The 23,687-nt window shown below is 35.6% G+C and overlaps 2 protein-coding genes across 3 annotated transcripts; one reads left to right on the forward strand and one right to left on the reverse strand.

Moving 5' to 3' along the window:
• Positions 1-9,293: 9,293 nt before the first annotated feature.
• LOC104229384 (UDP-glycosyltransferase 73C6-like) lies at positions 9,294-10,667 on the forward strand. The gene is made up of 2 exons (XM_070150519.1): positions 9,294-9,873; positions 9,964-10,667. Exons 1-2 carry the CDS (start codon positions 9,294-9,296, stop codon positions 10,665-10,667), a joined length of 1,284 nt encoding a protein of 427 aa, XP_070006620.1.
• Positions 10,668-13,140: 2,473 nt separating this feature from the next.
• On the reverse strand, positions 13,141-21,863 carry LOC104229383 (probable pectinesterase 15). Of its 2 annotated transcripts, none has more exons than XM_070150996.1 (5): positions 21,310-21,863; positions 21,046-21,217; positions 20,150-20,314; positions 13,859-14,109; positions 13,141-13,346 (listed from the first exon to the last, which is right to left on the reverse strand). In XM_070150996.1, the coding sequence occupies exons 1-5, from the start codon at positions 21,756-21,758 to the stop codon at positions 13,193-13,195; spliced, it is 1,191 nt and encodes a 396-aa protein (XP_070007097.1). In that variant the 5' UTR covers positions 21,759-21,863; the 3' UTR covers positions 13,141-13,192. The 2 variants fall into 2 exon arrangements, with proteins under 2 accessions (XP_070007097.1, XP_009780329.1); XM_009782027.2 differs by having other exon boundaries at positions 20,150-20,356.
• Between the last annotated feature and the right edge of the window lie 1,824 nt (positions 21,864-23,687).

Consider the following 23,687-nt stretch of genomic DNA (forward strand, 5'->3'; position numbering starts at 1 on the left):
AGTAGAAGGTTAAACACAAAGAATCAGTTAAACAAAATTTTAAAAGAAGTTCTGAAACCCTAATTTTTCAGAAGAAGGTGAAGAACACTTGAAATCAACGATTCTTGCAAAAGAGTTCCAAGGATAGTGTAAAACATTAAAGAAACAAACTCAAATCATCTTAGATCCATACAGATCTAGGAGATATAGGCAAAAATTAGGTTTCTTCCGAAACCCATAGAGTGATGAAAGAATATGTCTAGAATCCCAAGGATCGTAACAAATACAGCGTGATTTTACTCGAAATCACAATGGAGTAGCCAAGAACAGACAAGTAACGAACCCTAGATGCAAGTCGGCATGGCCCTGGGCCCTTGAAGACCTTAGAGAAGGCAGATATGGTATGAGAGAAGCCATTGGAGGCTTTGGAGACGATAAGAGGTCACCGGAGAAGACCGGAGAAGAGAGATTGGCGGTTGAAGGGCTAGGGTTTAAGGGTTAGGAGAGGAGATGAGAGAATACAGAGGCGGCTTGTTTGGGAGAATGAGTTAGGGTTAGGGGTCGTTTAGAGTTTAAAAAAGGCAAGAGTTAATACGGGTCGTTGATCTCTCAGATCAACGGCCATGATTTAATTGGTTCTGGGTCGGGTAAGTGGGTTTTGGGTTTGGTTCGGTAATTCTATTAGGGATTTGGTTGGGGTTGGGTTAAAATTGAAGCTAAAATTGAAATGCAATCTGGCTATATTTTAAATAGCCAATATATCCTTATATAATTTATAATAAATAATAGATAATTTCTAGAAAATAATTTTGTATACTAAAATGATTAAAAATAGATATATAACATTTTAAAAATATAGAAGATCAATTTTATGCATATAATGTAATTATACATTAAAAGGGCTAATATTGCAATTATATGCAATTTAGCTTTAAAAATACAAAATGCAATAATAAAAATGCACTAAAAATATTTTAACAATATTTTGGCATAAATATAGAATTTAAATGACTAAATCACCACAACAATAATTTGAGGGATAATTATTGGAAATTTTATGAGTAAAAGGGAAGGAAATAAATCAATTTAAAATCTTTAAAATTATAGGAAAATGATAAAAACCTTGTGCATGCTTATATATACATATATATACTATTTTGAAAGTATTTATGCATATTTAAAATATATAAGAAAAAATTGGGTGTCAACATTGATCATCATTACTAATATTATTCATTAATACTATAGTACTATTCACCAATAGTGATTGTTGTCTACATTATACGGTTGGGAAATTTTTTCTTATACGGAATAATATTCGTCGTTACTATTCACAAGCAATATTCACATAAATGCTTTTTTGTGAAAAATGGCATTGGAAGAAGGGAAGGTTAAGATTGACAAGTTCAATGGCAAGGATTTTGGATTCTGAAAAATACAAATAGAGGATTATTTGTACCCAAAAAAAATTACGCTTACCTCTGGCCGAGGTAAAACCCAATAATATGGCCAAAGCAGATTAGGATCTATTAGATCGCCAAGCTCTTGGTGTGATTCATTTGACGCTAATACGAAATGTGGTGTTTAACATCATTAACAAGAAGACCATTGCAAGCCTGATGAAGGCATTATCAAGTATGTACAAGAAGTCATCTACTTCAAATAAAGTCTATTGCATGTGTCGATTGTTCAACTTAAAGATGAGAGAAGGTGGATCTGTCACAGAACATATCAATGAGTTTACTATAATATCAACTCAGTTGAATTCGGTTAATATAACATTTGATGATGAAATCAGGGTATTGATTCTACTAACATCTCTACTGTAGAGTTGGTCTGCAATGGTAACTGCAGTTAGCAGTTCATCCGGAAGTACCAAACTCAAATTGAATAATATTAGATACTTGGTTCTAAGCGAAGATATTCGCCGAAGAGAATCAAGTCATTTCCCAAGATCTGCTTTTCATATCGAAAGTAGGGGGAGAAGCAATCAAAGAGGAAAAAGTCATGGTCGTGGTAGATCAAAGTCAAGAAGAAGAGGGAAATACAAACATCGAGACATTACTTGTTGGAATTGCGATAAAAAAGGTCACTACAGTAGTCAATGTAGATAACCAAATAAGAAGAAGAAATAAAATTCAGTAAATGTAATTGTTAAACAAGTCGGTGATGCACTAATTTGTTGTGCAGACAGTCCAATCGAATCTTGGATTCTGGACTTAGATGCATCATTTCACTCTACATCATCCAAAGAATTATTGCATAATTATATTGTTGAAAATTCGGGAAAGTTTATCCAGCAGATGGAGAACCTCTGGATATTTTTGGGAAAGTTTAAGTTCATAAAATGACTTCACAAGGTTCGCTATGAAAATTACAAAATGTCTGACATGTTCGTGGCCTCAAGAAAAATCTGATATCTATGGGTCAGATTGATAGTGAAGGATATACAACAACATTTGGTAACGGACCATGGAAGATAACCAAGGGAAATTTGGTTGTCACGAGGCTTCATGAAGGGAACATTGTATGCAACTGCAAGACAGAGAGATACTATAGCAACAGTTGATCATGGTCGTGATGCACCATTGTGGCACTAGAGGCTCGAGCATATGAGTGAGAAGGGAATGAAGTTGTTGGCATCCAAAGAAAAGCTGTCAAACCTAAAAATGGTTGAATTAGGTTTGTGCGAAGATTGCACTTACGGAAGACAAAAGAGAAGCTGGAACTAGTGCATACGAATGTGTGGGGACCAGCTCCTGTAACTTCTCTAGGAGGCTCACGCTATTACGTCACCTTCATTGTTTATTGCCTTTAAAAGATAGAAAGCTAAAGTTGAAAATCAGACTGGTCTAAAGTTAAAATATCTAAAGTCTGACAATGGAGAAGAGTATGACAGTCAAGAGTTTAAAGCATTCTGCTATGAGAATGGGATCAGAATAATCAAGACAGTTATTGGAACACCTGAACAAAATGGCATTGCTGAGAGGATGAATAGAACGCAGAATGAACAAGCCAGAAGTATGAGAATACATTCTGGATTGCTGAAGTATTTTTGGGTCGAGGCTGTTACCACGATAGCTTACCTCATTGATAGGGGACCCTCTATACCGCTAAATTTTGAAATTCCTGAGGAGGTATGGACAGGAAATGAGGTAACTCTCTCACATCTGAAAAAATTTTGTTGTGTTGCTTATGTGCATGTAAACTCTAATGATAGAGATAAGCTTGATCCTAAATCCAAAAATGTTTCTTTATTGGCTATGGTGATTATAATTTTGGTTATCGATTTTGGGATGATCAGAATAGACAGATCCTAAGACACAGAAATGTCACATTTAATGAAAATGTGATGTACAAGGACAAACTTGAAGTATAACCAACCAGCACCAGCAAACAAACATCTGAAACAGTTGAGTTAGATGAAATCTTAGAAAATAAAGTGGTTAGAGGAATGACAACTGATTCTGAAATTGAAGATGAAGACTCAGAAGCCAAATCTGGATCAGAACAAGAACTGGAACCAGAGATAGAATCAAATGCAAAACCAAATTTGGACTCAGGACTTGAATCAAATTCGGAATCAGTTACTCTTGAATCTACATTAAGGAGATCTAAAAGAGTCACGAATGCTCCAAATAGGCTAACTCTCTCTCTTCACTATTTACTTCTAACTGATGTTGGAGAACCAGAGCATTTTGTTGAAGAAATGCAGGTGATAAACTCTTATAAGTGGAAGCTAGCCATGAGAGAAGAGATGAATTCTCTTCCAAAGAATAAAACATGGATACTTACAGAGTTATTAAAAGGAAAGAAAGCATTGCAGAACAAGTGGGTGTACAGATTCAAGGAAGATCATGATGGTAAGAAGAGATACAAAGCACGATTAGTAGTAAAAGGCTTTCAGTAGAAAGAAGGAATTTACTACATCGAGATCTTCTCTCCTGTAGTCAAATTAACTACTATTAGGTTAGGGCTAAGTATCGTAGCTGCAGAAAATTTGCATTTGGAGTAGCTAGATGTAAAAACTGCTTTCTTGCATGGTGACCTTGAAAAAGACATCTACATGAAGCAACCTGAAGGTTTTCAAGTTTTTGTTAAAGCAAAACCTTGTGTGTAAGTTAAAGCAGAGTTTGTATGGTTCGAAACAAGCTCCCCAACAATGGTACAAGAAATTTGATGGATTCATGCATAAAAATGGTTTCACACGATGTGAGATGGACCATTGTTGTTATATCAAAAATCTTGATGAATCTTATATCATTTTACTGTTGTACGTTGATGATATGATAATTGCAGAAATCTAGCATAAATGAGATCAACATGGTTAAGCTACAACTATGTAACGACCCGACCGGTCGTTTTGAGCATTTCCATCCCGTTAAGCTATTTGACATTATTCTATGTATTATGACTAATGTGAATCGTCAGTTTTGGCTTTCAGGATTTTTCAGAATCAATTTGGAAGAATGGTTCTCAGCTAGGAAGCTTTAAATTGGAAGAGTTAACCAAGTTTCACTTTTTAATATTTGACCTCGGATTGGAGTTTTGATGGTCTCGTTAGCTCCGTTGGGTGATTTTGGACTTAGAAGCACATCCGGATTATGATTTGGAGGTCCGTAGTAGAATTTGGCTAGAAATGGCGAAAGTTAAAATTTTGAAAAGTTTGACAGGGAGTAGACTTTTTGATATCGGGGTCAGATTCCGATTCTGAAAGTTGGACCAGGTCCATAATGTAAAATGTGACTTCTGTAAAATTTGAGGTCAATCGGACGTGATTTGTTAGGTTTCGGCATCGGTTGTGGAAGTTTGAAGTTCAAAGATCTCCAGGTTCGAATTGAGATGCGATTCGTCATTTTGATGTTATTAGGTGTGATAATGAGGCCTCGAGTAGGTCCATGTTATGTTATGGGACTTGTCGGTATACTTGGACGGGGTCCTGAGTGTCTCGAGTGAGTTTCGGATGAGGTTCGGATTTGTTTGGATCATTTTTTGCCAAGTTATCGGTGGCAGATCTGGTGTAATCACACATGCGGCTGGTTTGCGTAGGTGCGATAGTCGCAGAAGTGTTAGAGAAATCGTAGAAGTGAGAAGAGGCTCGGTGAGGAAGGTCATAGAAGCAGAGAAAAGAGTGCAGGTGCGGATGAGCAGGTGTAAGGAATTGGAAGTGCAGGTGCGAAAGTCTTCGTAGAAGCGGAATTTGATACCGCATATGCGGTGGTTGCTGGGCAAGGCCAATTTTGCAGAAGCGAAGTTTTCTCGCAAAAGCGAAGGTCGCAGATACAGCTACTTGACCGCTAATGCGGAATCATTGGGCAGAATGTTATAAGTTCGAGGGTTGGTCATTTTTATCACATATAGAAATATGGACTTCGGAATGGAGCAATTTTTGGAGCAATTTTCATCATAAGGATTGGGGTAAGTATTCCACACTCGGTTTTGATTACATTTTATGAATCCATCTTCATTTTTAGCAATTGGTTGATGAATTTAAAGAGGAAATTGGGGGGGGCTAAAGTTTCATAATGTGAATTTTTGAGTTGTGAACAATGATTTTGAGTCGGATTTGAGTGAAACTAGTATGGTTGGACTCGTAATTGAATGGGTTTTCGAATTTTGTGAGATTTATCTGGTTCCGAAGCTTGGGTGTGACTTTTGGACGGTTTTGGGTTTTGATTAAGGATTCAATCTTTATCATTTGGAATTGTTTTCTTGGGCTTTATTTGATGAATTTGAGTTGTTTTTGGCTAGTTTTGAGCCATTCGGAGGTCGGTACGCGCATGATGCCATTTTTGGAGCATCCCTTGGCTTGCTCGGTATTGGAATTGGCTTGTTCAAGGTAAGTAACACTTCTAAACTTAGTGTTTAAGGTATAAAATCCTGAATTACATGTTATGTGATTGGTGTTGAGGTGACGCACATGCTAGGTGACAGGCATATAGGCGTGCACCGTATGAATTGAGACTTCATTATTTCTATGATATTGTGTAATTACCTGATCTTATCTGTAACCATAAAAGTTCTACGTATTTGAGCTATTGAGTTGTGATCCATGTTAGAAACTATGTCTAGGCTACATACTTATCCTGTTGGGGCCCATTAAGGTCATTTCTGCTGTTGAGTTATCTGTTTTCATTGCTTTATATACTCAGTCATACGCATTCATATGAATATCATATCTCAGTCTCTGTTATCATTTATTGGCATATCATATCATCATTTTGGGCTAGTTTCATGGCATTGTGAGCCCGAGAGACTGGAGATATTGATGACTGAGTGAGGCCGATGGCCTGAGTGTAAGTGATATTATGGGATCGGGCTTCACGTCGCAGCATGTTATATTGATTATATATATGGGATTGGGTTGTGCACCGCAGCGGTTATACTGATTTATGATAGCGCTTGGGCTGAAGGAACCCCTCCAGAGTCTGCACACACCCCCAGTGAGCGCGGTAGATTATATTGAGGGATGGATCTTCCTTGGACATGGATTTTGTTCGAACCATTTAAATACCTGGGGATGGATCTTCCCCACGAGCTGGATTGGGCCCTACTCAATACTGAGTGATTATTGGTCAGTTGATATATATATTTCGGGATAGATCTTCCCTGGGCTGGATTGGCCATATACAGTACTGAGTGATTGAGCATGATGAGAGAAAGTGTGAGATAGTGAGATTGGGTACTCTGAGAGTGTGAGAACATGATTTATCTCTGAGATACATGGCATTAACATGCACACATAACGTACAGGTATAAAGATGTATTTTTCTCATGTTGTATGGTATCACGTCATTCATGACTTCTCACACGTATTGATATATGGGCATAGAGAGGTATTTTACACTTGCTATCCGGAAAGAAAAATGAAATATCTCATTCATTGTTGAAAGGATTTTTGGGGAAAAATCACAATTTTCGAACGTACTTGTATTTTCGATGATTTTGATAAATGATTTGGATTTTTCACTGATATACTTGAAAAGCAGAACTATTTTTCGGAAAACTATGAGAAAGTTGAGCATTTTATCTCTGAGTTTCTTCTTTCATTACTTGCTTTGCGTGGCTATGAACTGTTGTTGGTTATTGGTGTTGGACCCGACCTTTATTCCAGCTCGTCACTACTTTCAATCTAAGGTTAGGTTTGTTACTTATTGAGTACATGGGGTTAGTTGTACTCATACTACACTTCTGTACCTTGCGTGTATATGTTGACTGATGATGTTGTTCTGTCCGATGGGAGCTAGATTTGAAGATGTACCTGTGTTTCGGTTGTAGCTGCCTCTTGTTCATGGTAGCCTTAGAATCATAAAACTCTGTTTATGTACTTTTCAGACGGGATGATGTATTTATTTCACACCAGCTTTGTAAACTCTATTCTTAGAAGCTTATGATTTGTACTACCAGTCCTTGGGGAAAGTATAAGATTCATATAATCTCTTCTATTTAATTATTTATTTAATTTCATTGGAATTGGATATTTTTAATTGGTCTACCTAGCGGGTTGGGGTTAGGTTCCATCACGACTAGTTGAATTTTGGGTCGTGACAAACTAGCGGATGAGTTTGAAATGAAAGACTTAGGACCAACTAAGCAAATTCTTGGGATGAGGATTAGCAGAAACAGGTCGTAAGTTTAAAGTTGCCTCAAGAAAAATACATTTAGAAGGTACTACATAAGTTTAGTCTTCATGATGCAAAGACCAGAAACACTCCACTCGGAAGCCATCTTAATCTGTCAAAGAACCAATCACCAAAAGACAGATGAATAAAGGAAGTACATGACCAAAGTTTCATATGCCTCAGCAATAGGAAGTTTGATGTATGATATGGTTTGTATTAGATCTGACATAGCCCATGCAGTTGGAGTTGTCAGTAGATACATGTCATATCCAGGAAAGGAGCATTGGAAAGCTATAAAATAGATATTACGATATTTGAAAGGCACCTCAGGTATGGTACTTTGTTTTAAAAAGAACAATATTATCTTACAAGATTTTGCTGATGCAAATTTAGGCGGCGATCTGGATAATCGAAAAAGTATCACATGCTACGTGTTCACCTTGGGTGGTACTGTTATTATCTAGATGTCCAGACTTCATAAAAGTATTGCTCTATCTACCACTGAAGTAGAGTACATGGCAATCTCATAAGCTGAAAAAGAGATTTTTTGGCTCAAGAATTTTCTTAAAGAGCAGGACAATTGTGAGCTTTTCAGCGATAGCCAGAGTGCAACTCATCTTGCAAAGAATCCAGTATTTTATGCAAGATCAAAGCACATCCCATTGAGATATCATCATATCCGAGAGCTGATAAGTGAAGGAACTCTTTCCCTGCAGAAGATACCAGGATCAAAGAACCCGTCAGACATGTTGACCAAAGTTATAGGTGTTGACAAATTGAGGATGTGCACTGCCTCAATTAGCCCTCAAAATTGATAGCGTGAAGGCGCCAACAGAGAATAGCAAATCCTTTTTAAATTTCTTTCTTGATGTAACATAGGTTTGAGGGGGAGATTGATAGGAGAAAACCTATTGTTGCACGTGAAAGAAAGAAAAGTAAACAAAACAAAAGAAAGAAAAGTCAAAGAGAGAAGAAAAATAATAGGCGGAAGAATTCATCTTTGAATTTTTTTTCTTATGACGTAAGTGCTTACGTCGGCAGGTTGAATTCTTTTCCTATAGCGTAAGTGCTTAAATCGGCAGGGCATCCAAATGCCTATAAAAAGGGTCTGCATTTTCATTTGCAGATCATCTCTCAACTTCTCTTTTCTCTTCAATTAATAAATAGTTATCCTTTATGTGGCCGTGGAGTAGACAAAAATTGTCAAATCATATAAATCTTGTCTAACAATTTATTGCTTTTCTTTTTTAAATATTTTTTCCTTCTATTAGCTTGACACTCTTCTCAATACATCAAGCTCCTCAACCAACATCAACAAAATGTGGTGACCGCTTAGGCTTCATTTAATTTATCACAATAGAAAGTTGGTTTCGTGTGGAAACCCATTAAATTTAGTAAGTCTTTAAGTACTTACCTTGGAAATCATTCTTTTGTGTAACTAATTAACATATCTAAAAACTAAAACATCAGATTTTGGTAAGCTAATTATAACCTTTCTCAATTGATAGTACAGATCATACTACTATAATCAGAATTCGATTTCATATTCTATAAATCTCGTGAATTTTTGGTAAGTAATTAAACCATTCTAATTCAGAATCCAATTCATTTTTCTATAAATGTCACCCATGAGAGCTACTAAAGTAAACATTACTTAGACCATTATATGCAAATTAAGCTTTATTATTCACAATGATTTCCAAAGATAAACAACTCCATTTCCTATTGATTCCTCTAATGTCCCAAAGCCATATAATACCTTTAACTGATTTTGCAAAATTATTAGCCCAATATGGAATTAATGTCTCAATTATCACCACACCCCTCAATGCTCAAAGGTACAAATCATTAATCACTCAATCTTTAAATTTTAACCTCAAAATCCAACTCATTTCCCTTCAATTTCCATGTGAAGAACTTGGTTTACCTAAGGGATGTGAAAATATGGATTCACTTCCTTCTACAAATTTATACAAAGAATTTTTTTTAGCTTGTGAGACATTAAAACAACCACTAGAAGAAATAATTCAAAAAATGGAAACAAAACCAAGTTGTATCATTTCAACTGGTGGTCTTTATTGGACACAAGAAATAGCTGACAAATTCAAGATACCAAGGTATGTTTTTCAAACAATTTCTTGTTTTGCTCTCCTTTGTTCTCAAGAAACTGGAACTAGAAATTCTGAGTTACCTAATGAGACTACAACAAAGCAATCTGATGATGTGCAAAGTGTTGTACACCAAATTAAATGGTCCCAAAATCTGGCACGAGGTACGTTGATTAATACATTCGACGAATTGGAGCCCTTGTACATTGATGAATACAAGAAAATCATGAAAAATGTTTTTTGTATTGGTCCAGTATCATTATGCAACAAAAAAATGGATGAGATAATGCACAGAAGTAACGAGAGTTCTATCAATAAGGAGCATAGTTATTTGACTTGGCTTAATTCAATGAAGCCAAAATCTGTGTTTTATGTTTCATTTGGTAGCCTTTGTCACATGTCATTCTTGCAAATAAAAGAAATTGGATTAGGGTTGGAATCATCAAATGTGCCTTTTATATGGATAATTAGAGGATTAAATGTTTCATCAGAAGTTGAGAAATGGCTAAGTGATGAAAATTTTGAAGAGAAGGTAAAAGGAAGAGGCATAATTATTAAAGGTTGGGCACCACAACTTATGATCTTATCTCATCCGTCGATCGGAGGATTCTTAACGCATTGTGGATGGAATTCGACTTTAGAAGGAATTACTTATGGCGTACCGATGATTACTTTTCCAATGTTCGCTGATCAATTTTACAATGAGAAGTTAATTGTGAATGTTTTACAGATTGGAATTCGAGTTGGGATTGAAGAGAAGAATAAGGTTTTGGTTAAGAAAGAGGAAGTCAAGAAAGCAATAAATCAACTAATGAATGAAGGATTAGAAAGTGAAGAAAGAAGAAAAAGAGCAAAGGAATTAGCAATAATGTCAAAGGAGGCAATGAAAGAAAGGGGATCTTCTTATTTGAATATCATGTTATTGATTCAAGATGTCATGCAGCTAGTGAACAATTAGGGGGTCATAGCATTACATTAGTTATTCCGAGTTTTATATCAGAAACTATGTACTATTAGTTATGCAGAGATTATATTATTAATGACGAGACTCGAGTTATATGTTGCAAACTTAATATGTATTGAATTTTATACCAGAATTATTTACCATATACCTTAAATTAAATGACCCTTTAAGTATATGAATATCGATACTATTATTAAGCAAAAATAATTTTATGTTTGTGTCATTTTTCTTGAGCGGATTCTTTGAAAGAGTATCGGTTTGAAATATAGCGCAGAGCAACACACTTGGGCCCAACGTTGATAAGTCATTCTCTTACATTCGGACTCGACGGGTTTACTGTTTAATTTTTCTAGTCAGTACACATAGATTTACACTAATTATACATATATTATACATCTGTATAATATTTTTTGTTTAAGCGTGGCGGTTGTTTAGGTTCATTTTTCTACATTTACATTTCTTTGGGTACAGAAGCATTGGGCTAAACCTTGTTTTTCAAATTTGAGCCTTTTATTGGGCTTATTCAGTGTGACTTGTCTTGTCTAAGTCTTGAATTTTTAGTAAAAATTGCATGGGGCGCCTTATTTGGTCGCCCTCATTTAACCTATACTCATTTTTTTAAAAAGTTTTAACTTGTATCCACTTTTTAAATAACTTCAGTCCCCTTTCTCCTCCTCAAAGTTATATTCGCCCTCAATCCGATAGTTCCATTAAAAAAAAATCAAAGCTTTTCAGCTTTTTTCTTGTCTTTTCCTCCGGCAGAGGCTTGACAACCTAATGAATTCATATGTTACAATAGATTAAAGAATTTAGTTTTTTTGGTACTGTTACTTCTTGTGGCAAACATTAGAAAGTGATCCTGCAAAAGGGGTATGTGATGGTTAACATCTAGCAAAGTACATGCATATCCTTGTCGATGGACAAAAAACAGTACCGTAGAAAATTACTTGAGGTTGACACCTCGGAGATGGGGCTATCCTCATCGTTTTAGTCCTCACTCTTGAAGATCAGTTTCTCTTTGGTTGCTCCAGATATTCCAACAAAGACAATCTATCTTTGCTTTAAAATTAGCTAAATAAGAGACAAACCTTCCAACAAGCTGAAAAGATATATGGAGCATTCACAATGTAGTAGGCTGAAGTTCAATTCTAAGAAAGCTGAAATTCGCCAGTTACAAACAAAAACTTCAGCTCTAGAGAGCTGAAGTTCGCCAGTTACAAACCAAAACTTCAGCTCTAGAGCTGAAGTTCCCCAGTTACAAAACAAAAACTTTAGCTCTAGAGCTGGAGTTCGCCAGTTACAAAACAAAAACTTCAGCTCTAGAGCTGAAGTTCCCCAATTACAAAAACAAAAACTTCAGCTCTAGAGCTGAAGTTCGCCAGTTACAAAACAAAAACTTCAGCTCTAGAGCTGAAGTTCGCCAGTTACAAAACAAAAACTTCAACACACTTGGTTCAGCACACCTGCTACTTCAGTCCCGTCTACAAGAATGCTGAAGTTTTGCGTGATTGTCTTTGTTACTTCAGCCCCGTATGCTGAAGTTACGCAAAAACGTGGGTATGCTTGCAGTTTTTTTTGCAAAGCAGGCACAAGTTAAAACGTGACCCAAAAAGCGGGTATAGATGCAAATGCCCCGAATTTTTATCGGGTTTGTGTTTTTTTGGACGGAAAATTCTTTGAAAAAATGACGTTGTATAGCCGCTGTAAAAATAATAGCAAATGTATAAAATATGTATATTTTTTATATATATACACATTCTGTATGTTATATACAAAAATTATACAGGTTTTATATACTTTTTCGGCTACTAAATATAAATAGTTTTTGGCGCGGACTAAAAGTGATAATACCCCAAATTCTTTTTCCATAAAAGCTAAGTACTTTCTATAACAAATGTTTTACCAAAGGAAATTATTATCAATAATTTTACAGTGTGTGTTTGATGTAAAGAGGTGGCATATGTTGAATTTTGGAAGGTGGAGAATTAAGCATGGGCTAGCTTTAAATTGTTGTTATAGTTAATGTCTACATTTGTTATATAGTATAAAATGGTTAGGCACTTATGAAAATTTTAATCTAATTTCAAAGTACAATGAATAGATGGTAAGATCCCATTAATTATAGTTTTTTTTAATTAAGTTAACGAATAGGTGAGAAGGATAATTAGACTAGATAGATGTATTTCAGAAGGATTTGCATATTGAAATTTTTAACACAACTGATGTAGGACAAATATATTATGATTTCTAACATAAGAGAAAATGCATTCGTATATATTCATAAGATTAGGGTAGGCTATCTATATCATATCTTTTGGGGTGCGGCCCTTCCCCGGATCCTACGTGAATGCGAGATGTTTTGTGCATTGTGTTGCCCTTAATATACTAGCAACATATTTACAACAACAGCTACACCTCAATTCCAAACAAATCAGGACCGACTAGCAAATTAAAATACATTAATCAGTAAATTTTCTTTAAACTCTTAATTTTTGAGCCTATGTTAGTGAATATAGTGTTTACTTCATATTAAGAAGCCATTCTTGTCCATCTATAAATGAAACGTCCATGTAAAGTGCTGCCTCATTCTGCTTCAACTGCTTTGAGTAGGGTACCCTAAATGTGTAGTTGGCTCCTGCCCCATAACACTCGTACTCCCCAAAGAATACTGTCCTGCAAAACGTATACATTGACGAGGATTAAGAGATAATTGAAGATTTTGCATTAATCCATCCTATTTCGACGGGAATTAATGAGTCGATTCACCTAATAGTCTTGCTTTTACTGTTATATCGGAAGTTATATATCCACTCATCAAATAAATTATAGAAAATAACAGTAAAAGCAAAACGTCTGGCTCATATAATTCAAGTCTTGTATTTACTGTTATATCAGAAATTTCAATTGGATCTCTAAATGAAAAGTATTTTCAAAAAAATTCTAGAAAATGACTACTATCGTACCAAACACACCATAATTTCATAAATCCTAAATCAATTTTTTGTATATTCGGGGAAACAGTAAAGTTATCGTGTGACTATAAATCACGGGTTCGAATCGTGAAAGCAACTACTAATACTTACATTAGGGTAGGTTGTCTATATCATACCCCTCGCGGGTGCGGCCCTTTCCTGAACCCGAGTGAGCGTGAAATTAGAATTGGAAAAGTTAAAGTCTCCACTTACTGGTCTTTAGTAGGATCTCTCCAATCATTCCAGCCATCAGAGGAAACCACATCAGACATATAAGTGTTGGAGAAGACAACAGTAGCAAAAGCGCCCCAAGCTCGGCCAAGCCTCACTTTTCCAGTGCCAATAATACTGCAATTCACAAATGAAAATCCAGATTTCTCTGTCTCTGAATTCTTTCCTTGTGCTGTGATTGATCCTCCAACTCCACTTGTTCCTTCTTTTGCTATTGAACTTATTGTGCAATCCTAAAAAAAATTGCGGAAAAATTAGAAATAGCCTGATTTATAATTGCTAATTTTAATTGAAAATTAGCTGTAATTTCAAAAATAATTGAAAGTTAGTCCCTTTTTCATGTAAAAATAAAATCTGAACAAAAACTAACTTAAAATTTTGGAAAAATTCCAGCATAATATGCTGGAGTTCGAATTTTTTACATATGAGATTTCAGCATAATATGCTGAATTTCACAATGTGTTGGAGTTCCAACATAATATGTTGTAGGTTTATAAGCATGAGCTCCATAATCTAACATATTACGCTGGAACTTTTCGTGTTTCAGCTAGATTATTTTTGTCCAGAGTTTATCTCCGCGTAAAATAGTGACTATTTTTCAATGACTCTGCAAAGACAACTATTTTTCAATTACTAGTCCAAAAACTAGTTAGCTTATGTTGTTTTTGTTGAGTGTCAAAATTATCCCACATCGGTTGGGGAGTGAATTGGGTGGGAATTTCACCCTATAAAAGGAGGCCTAATGTTTAGGATTTAAATACACATCTCATTTGCCTTCTTATCTTCTTAAGGCATTTGTATCTTCTCTCTTTAGTATTATTTCACTTGTATTTTTGGAGTGGAATAAAATATTGGTTGTGTCCGAGGAAGTAGGCAAAATTGGTCGAACCTCGTAAATTCTGGTGTTCCTTTTATTGTTGTTTTATTGTCTTATTTATTATTTGGTGGTTGTCATAATTTTTAGTATAATAGTTGTGACTCATTCACACTATATACATTTGGCTTCCGCAACAATTAGTATCAGAGCCAAGGTACTGTCTAAGTATGCTCTGTGGTTGCAGCATAGTCTGATCTTTCACATCAGAAAAGATTTATCTTGGTAACTAAGTCAAGGTTCTGTCTGAGTATGCTCTGTGGTTGCAGCTTAGTCTGATTTTCCACACCAGAAAGGAAATATCTTGACTTGTGTCGTCAGCTATTAAATAATATTTGTATCAAAGATGGGAGATAATAAACAAGAAGAATCTACATCAAGTGTCAACAATACGTCATCATTGGCATCTTCGCTTATGACAAGAATTGTGTCAAATGCAAAATCTGCGATAGAAATTGTTGACGGGTCAGGACATTTTGGGATGTGGCAAGGCGAGGTTCTAGATGTCCTTTTTCAACAAGGGCTAGATCTTGCCATTGAAGAAAAAAGACCAGATGATATTGGAGAAGAAGATTGGAGAATTATTAACCGTGTTGCTTGCGGTACTATTCAATCCTACCTTTCTAGAGAGCAAAAATATTCATACACAAAGGAAACTTCTGCAAGTAAATTATGGAAAGCAAAGGATAAATTTTTGAAGAAAAATAGTCAAAATAAATTGTACATGAAGAAGAGACTGTTTCGCTTCACCTATGTTCCTGGTACCACGATGAATGAACATATCACCAGTTTTAATAAGTTGGTCACAGATTTGCAAAATATGGATGCAACTTTTGATGATGATGACTTGGCCTTGATGTTGTTGGGGTCACTTCCTGATAAGTACGAGCACCTTGAAACTACACTACTCCATGGAAATGACGAAATTTCTCTCAGAGAAGTTTATTCGGCTTTGTACAGCTATGAACAAAGAAAGGGAGAAAAACAGAAGGGCGGAGAAGGAGAAGCACTGGTTGTGAGGGATCGTCCTCAAAATCAAACAAGGACAAAGAAAGGAAGATCCAAGTCAAGATCTAAACCCAGCAAAGATGAATGTGCCTTTTGTCGAGAAAAGGGGCACTAGAAGAAAGATTGTCCAAAGTTGAAGAATAAGGCCAAACATAACAATGAAAATGCCATTATGGATTCAAATGTAGTTGATGGTGATGATTCAGACTTCTCATTAGTTACAACAGAGCCATCAATATCATCAGACATATGGTTGATGGACTCGGATTGTAGCTATCATATGTGTCCCAACAGGGACTGGTTCGTGGATTTTCAAGAAGGAGAATATGGAGTCGTCCACACAACGGATAACAGCCCTCTTACCTCATATGGAATTGGTTCAATACGATTAAGGAACCATGATGGAATGATCAAAACATTAATAGATGTTCGATATGTACCGGGTTTGAAGAAAAATCTCATCTCTGTGGGAGCCATAGAATCAAAAGGGTTCAAAACCATTGCAGAAAATGGAGTGATGAGAGTATGCTCTGGTGCACTAGTGGTAATGAAGGCCAATCGGAAGAACAATAACATGTACCGTTATCGCGGTAGTACAGTTATTGGGACAGGGACAGTAACATCCAGTGACGAAAAAGAGGCAGAAGCAACCAGGCTATGGCACATGCGCTTGGGACATGCTGGAGGAAAATCCTTGAAAAACCTATCAGATCAAGGATTGTTAAAAGGAGTAAAGGCTTGCAACTTGGAGTTTTGCGAGCATTGTGTCACAGGGAAACAAAGAAGGGTTAAATTTGGTACAGCGATCCATAATACTAAAGGCATATTGGATTATGTACACTCTGATGTTTGGGGTCCTTCCAAAATACATTCATTGGGTGGGAAGCACTATTTTGTAACCTTTGTTGATGATTTTTCCCGAAGAGTGTGGGTGTATACAATGAAGAGCAAAGATGAAGTGTTGGGAATTTTTCTCAAATGAAAAATGACGGTGGAGAATCAAACAGGCAGGAGGACCAAGTGTATTCGCACAAACAATGGAGGTGAATACAAAAATGATCATTTTAATAAGGTCTGTGAAAATGATGGCATCATCTGACACTTCACTGTCAGACATACACCACAACAGAATGGAGTGGCAGAACGTATTAACCGGACCTTGCTGGAAAAGGTCCGGTGTATGTTGTCCAATGCTGGCTTGGGCAAAGAATTTTGGGCTGAGGCAGTTACATATGCATTTCACCTCATTAATCGCTTACTATCTACTGTTATTGATGGCAAGACACCATTTGAAAAATGGTATGGAAAGCCTGTTGTAGATTATGACTCTTTGCACGCATTTGGCTCAACTGCATATTATCATGTGACAGAGTCAAAATTGGATCCAAGGGCAAAGAAGGCTATTTTTATAGGGATTACTTCTGGAGTCAAAGGATATCGCTTATGGTGTCCTATGACAAAGAAAGTAATATTCAACAGGGATGTTACCTTTGATGAATCTGCTATGGTAAATAAGTTAACAGAAGATTGGTAACAAAATGAGGGTTCTTCTAAGCAGGTGGAGTTTGAGGGAAAATTTATTTTTCCTGTACAAGAAGCAGAGGAGGAAACAAATGAAGATTATCCTCTGGGAGAAGAGCCAGTAGAGAGGGAGATTCCAACTCAGGAACCTCAACAACAACTTGAATCAATTGCAACTAGCAGGCCAAAAAGGACAATAACAAAACTTATTCGTCTTATAGAGACGGTTGCTTGTGCCGCCTCAATTATAGCTGATGACGTTCCTACCACTTATAAAAATGCAGTCCAAAGTTCAGAAGAAGATAAGTGGAAGATTTCATGAATGATGAAATACAGTCCCTTCATCAGAATCATCCATGGAGATTGGCCAATCTCCCGAATGGAAAGAAAGCAATTGGGTGCAAATGGGTATTTGCAAAGAAAGAAGGATTTCCTAACCAAGAATATGTTCGCTACAAAGCAAGATTGGTGGCCAAAGGATATGCTCAAAAGAAGGGAATTGATTACAATGAAATGTTTTCTCCAGTTGTAAAACATTCCTCCATTAGAATTATGTTGGCTTTGGTAGCACAGTTGGATTTGGAACTAGTTCAGATGGATGTAAAAACTGCGTTTTTACATGAAAACTTGGAGGAGAAAATCTACATGACTCAGCCAGAAGGATTCAAAGTTGCTAGAAAAGAAAATATGGTGTGCAAACTTGAAAAATCGTTGTACGGATTGAAACAATCTTCTAGACAATGGTACAAGCGATTTGACAAGTTTATGTTGCGGCAAAGGTACAAGAGAAGCAAATTCGATCATTGTGTGTATTTGTGCAAGCTTGAAGATGGTTCCTTTGTATATCTTCTCGTATATGTTGATGATATGTTGATAGCTTCCAAGAATTCGGAAGAAATTGATAAGTTGAAGATTCAACTGAAGAAGGAGTTCAAGATGAAGGATCTGAGTGAGGCAAAGAAAATTCTTGGCATGGAGATAATAAGATAGACGTTCAAAGAAACTTTGTTTATCTCAAAAGGAATATTTGAAGAGAGTACTACAACGTTTTAGCATAGATGAAGGCTAATCCAGTTAGTACTCTACTTGCTCCCCATTTTAAGCTAAGTACTACTATGTCTCCAAAAGATAAAGCTAAACAGGAGTATATGTCAAGGGTACCATACGCAAATGTTGTTGGTAGCTTGATGTATGCAATGGTCTGTACGAAACCTGACATTTCACAAGTTGTTGGAGTTATTAGCAGATATATGCATAATCCAAGAAAGGAGCATTGGCAAGCCGTGAAGTGGATTCTACGGTATATTCATAATATTGTAGATGTTAGGTTAGTTTTTGAGCAAGAATGCAATCAATCTGTAGTTGGATATTGTGACTCAAATTTTGCGGGTGATCTGGACAAACGAAGATCAACTACTGGTTATGTGTTTACTTTTGCGAAGGCACCAGTTAGTTGGAAGTCTACTTTGCAGTCAACAGTTGCTTTGTCTACAACAGAGGCAGAGTACATGGCTATTACAGAGGTTGTGAAGGAGGAAATTTGGCTTCAGGGGTTGCTAAAGGAGTATTGGATAAAAAAGTATCACAATTTTTTGTGATAGTCAAAGTGCTATTCAATTAGCGAAGAACCAAGTTTATCATGCAAGGACGAAGCACATTGATGTTCGATATCATTTCGTACGAGAAATCATAGAAGAAGGTGGAGTCACGGTGAAGAAAATTCATACTACAGAGAATCCTGCTGATATGCTGACAAAAGTGGTGACTGCGGTCAAGTTTCAATATTGTTTGGATTTGATCAACATTGTTGAACACTGAAGATTGAAGATGAAGACACAACCAAAATTTGTTACTGAGAAAAAATTGAAGATGTAGAATTTTGCCAAGGTGGAGATTTGTTGAGTGTCAAAATTGTCCCACATCGGTTGAGGAGTGAAGTGGGTGGGAATTTCACCCTATAAAAGGAGGCATAATGTTTAGGATTTAAATACACATCTCATTTGCCTTCTTATCTTCTTAAGGCATTTGTATCTTCTCTCTTTAGTATTATTTCACTTGTATTTTTGGAGTGGAATAAAATATTGGTTGTGTCCGAGAAAGTAGGTAAAATTGGTCGAACCTCGTAAATTCTGGTGTTCCTTTTATTGTTGCTTTATTGTCTTATTTATTATTTGGTGGTTGTCATAATTTTTGGTATAGTAGTTGTGACTCATTCACACTGTATACATTTGGCTTCTGCAACAGTTTTGACCCCAAAAAATGCATCATGTCTACGTCAACGTTTAATTACCTAATAGATTAACCTTGTTATAAAGAGATTACGAGCAACAAACATCAAATTTTTACTTTATTTGGTATGTAACATATTAGCAAATCACAGGCAAGTGTTATTCTATTTAGAAATTTCGTTTAGCCTGAAAATTTTCACCTTCACGAAGGACCACAATAATCTTGTGAGTTGTGATACAAAAGGCAGCCCGGTGCACTAAACTCCCGTTATACACAGAGTTCGGAAAAAAGTCGAATTACAAAGGATCTATTGTACGCAGCATCACCTTCATAGCGGACCACAATAATCTTGTTTTTGTTTTTGTTTCATTTATGTATTTGAAACCCACTGGCAACCTAGTAAAGGAGAAAGGTCCCTTAATTATTAGGAGTTTTTTCATTTTCGCGATTTAAATATGAAATCTTTAATTAAGGATAAAAGAATTAATCTTACATTAATACGACAGTTGAGCATGAACATAAGCGAGTTTTATGTATTTCTGGACTTGACTACTTTATCAATAATTTGATTGAAAAATCTTTGGTCAAAATAAAACAAAACAACACTATGATTTAAATAATCAAAATTAAAAAAATTATACCTCATAGAGTGATCTACCATTTCCAAAGATAAAATCAATGGATCCTTGAATAAAGCATTCTTTAAAATAATGTCTTCCTCTATCATCATTAAGAGTATCTTGTGCTCCATAAAATCCACAACCATAAAATGCAGCTTGATCTCCTCCTACTCTTATAGCCAATGCCTGTGCTCCAACATCACCAGGCAAAGGAGTAGGTGCTGTATTCTTAATAAAAAAATAAAAATAAAAAATAAGAACACTGATAGGAGTTAGCAAGGTTAAATCTCTCTACAACTGTCATCCTTTATAATAGCACATCACTATAACAGTCAAGTTCTTTTTTTGGAACCAACTATTTATGTTATGTTATATTTATGTGAACCTATTTCCTTTTTGGTCCGTTCCAAAAAGAATGACCCCTTTCTAAATTTGGTAATAATTTAGCTTAAATTTACAATTCTACCCTTAATGAGAAGCTTTTATAACCACACAAATTAAATACTCTGGGCCTCTTTTTGACTTGTTTAGGACCACAAATTTCAAAAGTTTTCATTTTTTCTTAAACTACATGTCCAGTCAAACAGGTTCACATAAATTGGAATGAAGGGAGTATATAATATATATTCTTTATAACAGCACTTCACTATATATAACAGCCAAAAAATATTAGAACAGACGTGACTATTATAGTGAGGTTTGTCTGTATCAATTGGAGTCGTCATGGTGCAGTGCACCACTAGCCCAGATACCACCATTATAAAAAAAACAAAAAAAAAAATAAGAACATAGATCCAATCGACAACATCGAACCATAGATAATTCAAACTCTATAAAATTTACATAACACCAAAAAAAAAAAAAAAAAAAAAAAAAAACTTAAAAATTGATTATTTTACTTTAAAAAAATATTGTACCTGGAAGCTGATATTGTATGCTATGAAATTTGAAGCATAAATAGCAACAGTAAAGCTATTGGCAGTTCCACCAGTAGAATTAGCAGTATCATTCCATGAGATAATAGTATTAAGGTAACCTTGGCCTTGTATTATCAAATTTGTCTTGTTAGGGTTTATCACCATTTTCTCCCTGCCAAAAATAATATATTCAATACTGTTCAACTATACAATTTCATTATATATCATAATATAACAAGAAGAGAAATTAAAGAAGATAATTACTTGTATGTTCCTGAATCGAGTATTATAAGTGTCCTAGTAGAGCTAAAATCAGGAGCAGCATCAATGGCCTTTTGTACGTTGCTAAAATTTGCACAACCATATAAATCAACGCTAATAACACGGGAAACGCCATATATAGATACAAGCTTGGAGTTCCATTTAGAATTGTCACATTTAGGTTTATGCCTCCTCCTTCTGTGGTGGTGATGGTGATGGTGGTGGTGGCGACGAGTAATAATAATCTCTTTGAAAATATTAAAGAAATCCTCTAGGACACTTTGCATGAAAACCCTTGGTAGAATAGCTAGTCCAAGGCTACTTTCCACACTTGTGTTTTCAATGGAACTATTTGTGGAAGAGTGGTTGAAATAGAGGGAAAATATGATGGAAAAGAGTGCAATGACTAAGGTGATAAACCAAAAGAGAATGGTCCTTCTAGTGTTACTCATAGTAAGATTTGTTTTGGTTGATGTTTTTGCTTTTTTTCTATGGTGGATTTGAAGAGTTAATATAGTCAGAGACGAATTCTCTATTTAAACTTGATGAGTTGAATTTTAAAGTTCTTCTCGCTAAATATATTGTTCATTTGAAATTATGAATTCAGATAACATAGTCTAATATATTTGTGGAAACTTTGATAAGAGATACAGTTAAACTCGTTGAATATAAGTTGAATTCGCATATATATATATATATATATGTGTGTGTGTGTGTTTAATATAATTAGAAGGGTAGTCATTGTTTTTATTAGCGTAGGAGGTAAGAGAAGTGTGGAGAAAGGGTCTCTAGTGACATACATTTTGTGATGCAAAAGAAGGAAAAATGTGGAGATTGGATGATTGACACGCCAAGAATTGTACAAAGGAGAAATCAGAAATGACATTTTAATTGCCCATTTTGGTGTGAGTTAATGATGAATGTGTAATGCAAAGTGTCACTTATATATGTTGTTTATTTGGAAAAAAATGAATTTTTCTCTTTGGATTTCTCATCCGGTGTCTGGTACCCATAATGACCTAAGAAGTATTGGGGAGAGGTGATCAGACAGGACATAGCGCGACTTAGGATTACTGAGGACATGGTCCTTGATAAAGAATTATGGAGGTCGAGCATTAAGGTTGTAGGTTAGGGGAGAGTGTGAATATTTCTATAGCACAATAGAGTGAGACTATCCAGTTAGGAGTTAGACTAGGAATGTCATTGATCGTCTATTGATGCAGGGCTTTACCTTCTAGTTATACTTATACCAGCCATCTATTTCGTATTTTCGTATTTCGTATTTCTGTATTTCATATCTCTTATATATGGTTGTTATTTTTATTATGCATTTTTATGGTACTAATATATCATCTCCTATTGCTTTTTTGAGCCGAGGGTCTCCTGGAAACAGCCTCTCTACCCTTCGGGGTAGGGGTAAGGTCTGCGTACATATTACCCTCCCCAGACCCCACTAGCGGGATTATACTGGGTCGTTGTTGTTGTTGTTGTTGTCTGGTACCCATAATAGGGCCCGAATCCGGATTCGCACCAAAAAATGTCAAAGGGTAAAATATTTTCTAACAAAAGCAACTTCATGCTCGAACCCGAGATTTTTAGTTAAGAAAGAAAAAGTATTTACTACTTCACTATAACTTTTGTTGGTAAGTAAACTTTTCAAAGGTAGAAGTTGGATTTGGCCGGTGGAATAATGGCTGTGTTAATATGGCATCAAAAGAGAACGTTTCTTCAACCAAATATTTCCTATTGTTAAAATTGAAACTAAGGCACAGTTGCGGAGCCACATTGAACCAAGGGGTGTCAAGCGACACTCCTTCGCCGGAAAATTACACTATATTGCTATATAATTTTTTTATTTTATGTATATTTACTATACGTTGACCCCCTTGACTTTTTAATGTATTTAATTATTTATATTTTGACACCCCTTCATGAAAATTCTGGTTCCGCCACTAACATCATATTTTTAACACATCTAGCTTCACTTGATAACCTCCATTATGGAAGAATGTGCCAAAAAGCCTCATTTAAGTTGAAAAAGAGACCCATTCTTCCTTTTTCCATTTTTTTCAAAATTAACCAAAATTCACCTGAATTCAATTAATTTCCGTGCATCATTAATGAAACTTAGTGTTATTTTGCGTATCCGGGCTCATTTCTTGGTATATATATATATATATATATATATATATACCAAGAAATGAGCCCGGATACGCAAAATAACACTAAGTTTCATTAATGATGTAAAATAGAAAAATGAAAAAGGGCTAAAAAATACCTCTATTATTTAATAGTAAATGATTTAAATTCACGCTCCGTCCACCTTTTGGTCCAAAAATGCACACAATGTTATTTTTGAACCAAAACATGGACGGAGCATG

Source organism: Nicotiana sylvestris, chromosome 7 (genome assembly GCF_000393655.2).
Source record: "Nicotiana sylvestris chromosome 7, ASM39365v2, whole genome shotgun sequence".
NCBI lineage: Eukaryota > Viridiplantae > Streptophyta > Magnoliopsida > Solanales > Solanaceae > Nicotiana > Nicotiana sylvestris.

Bases quoted from the DNA above. Each gene is read 5' to 3' on its own strand.
- LOC104229384 (XM_070150519.1), top strand. From the start codon at position 9,294: ATGATTTCCAAAGATAAACAACTCCATTTCCTATTGATTCCTCTAATG. The intron at 9,874-9,963 runs GTACGTTGATTA...GTATTGGTCCAG, and splicing joins GTCCCAAAATCTGGCACGAG to TATCATTATGCAACAAAAAA.
- LOC104229383 (XM_009782027.2), bottom strand. From the start codon at position 21,758: ATGAGTAACACTAGAAGGACCATTCTCTTTTGGTTTATCACCTTAGTC. The intron at 20,357-21,045 runs GTACAATATTTT...TTTTTTATTAAG, and splicing joins CATACAATATCAGCTTCCAG to AATACAGCACCTACTCCTTT. The intron at 13,347-13,858 runs GTAAGTGGAGAC...TACGTTTTGCAG, and splicing joins AGAGATCCTACTAAAGACCA to GACAGTATTCTTTGGGGAGT.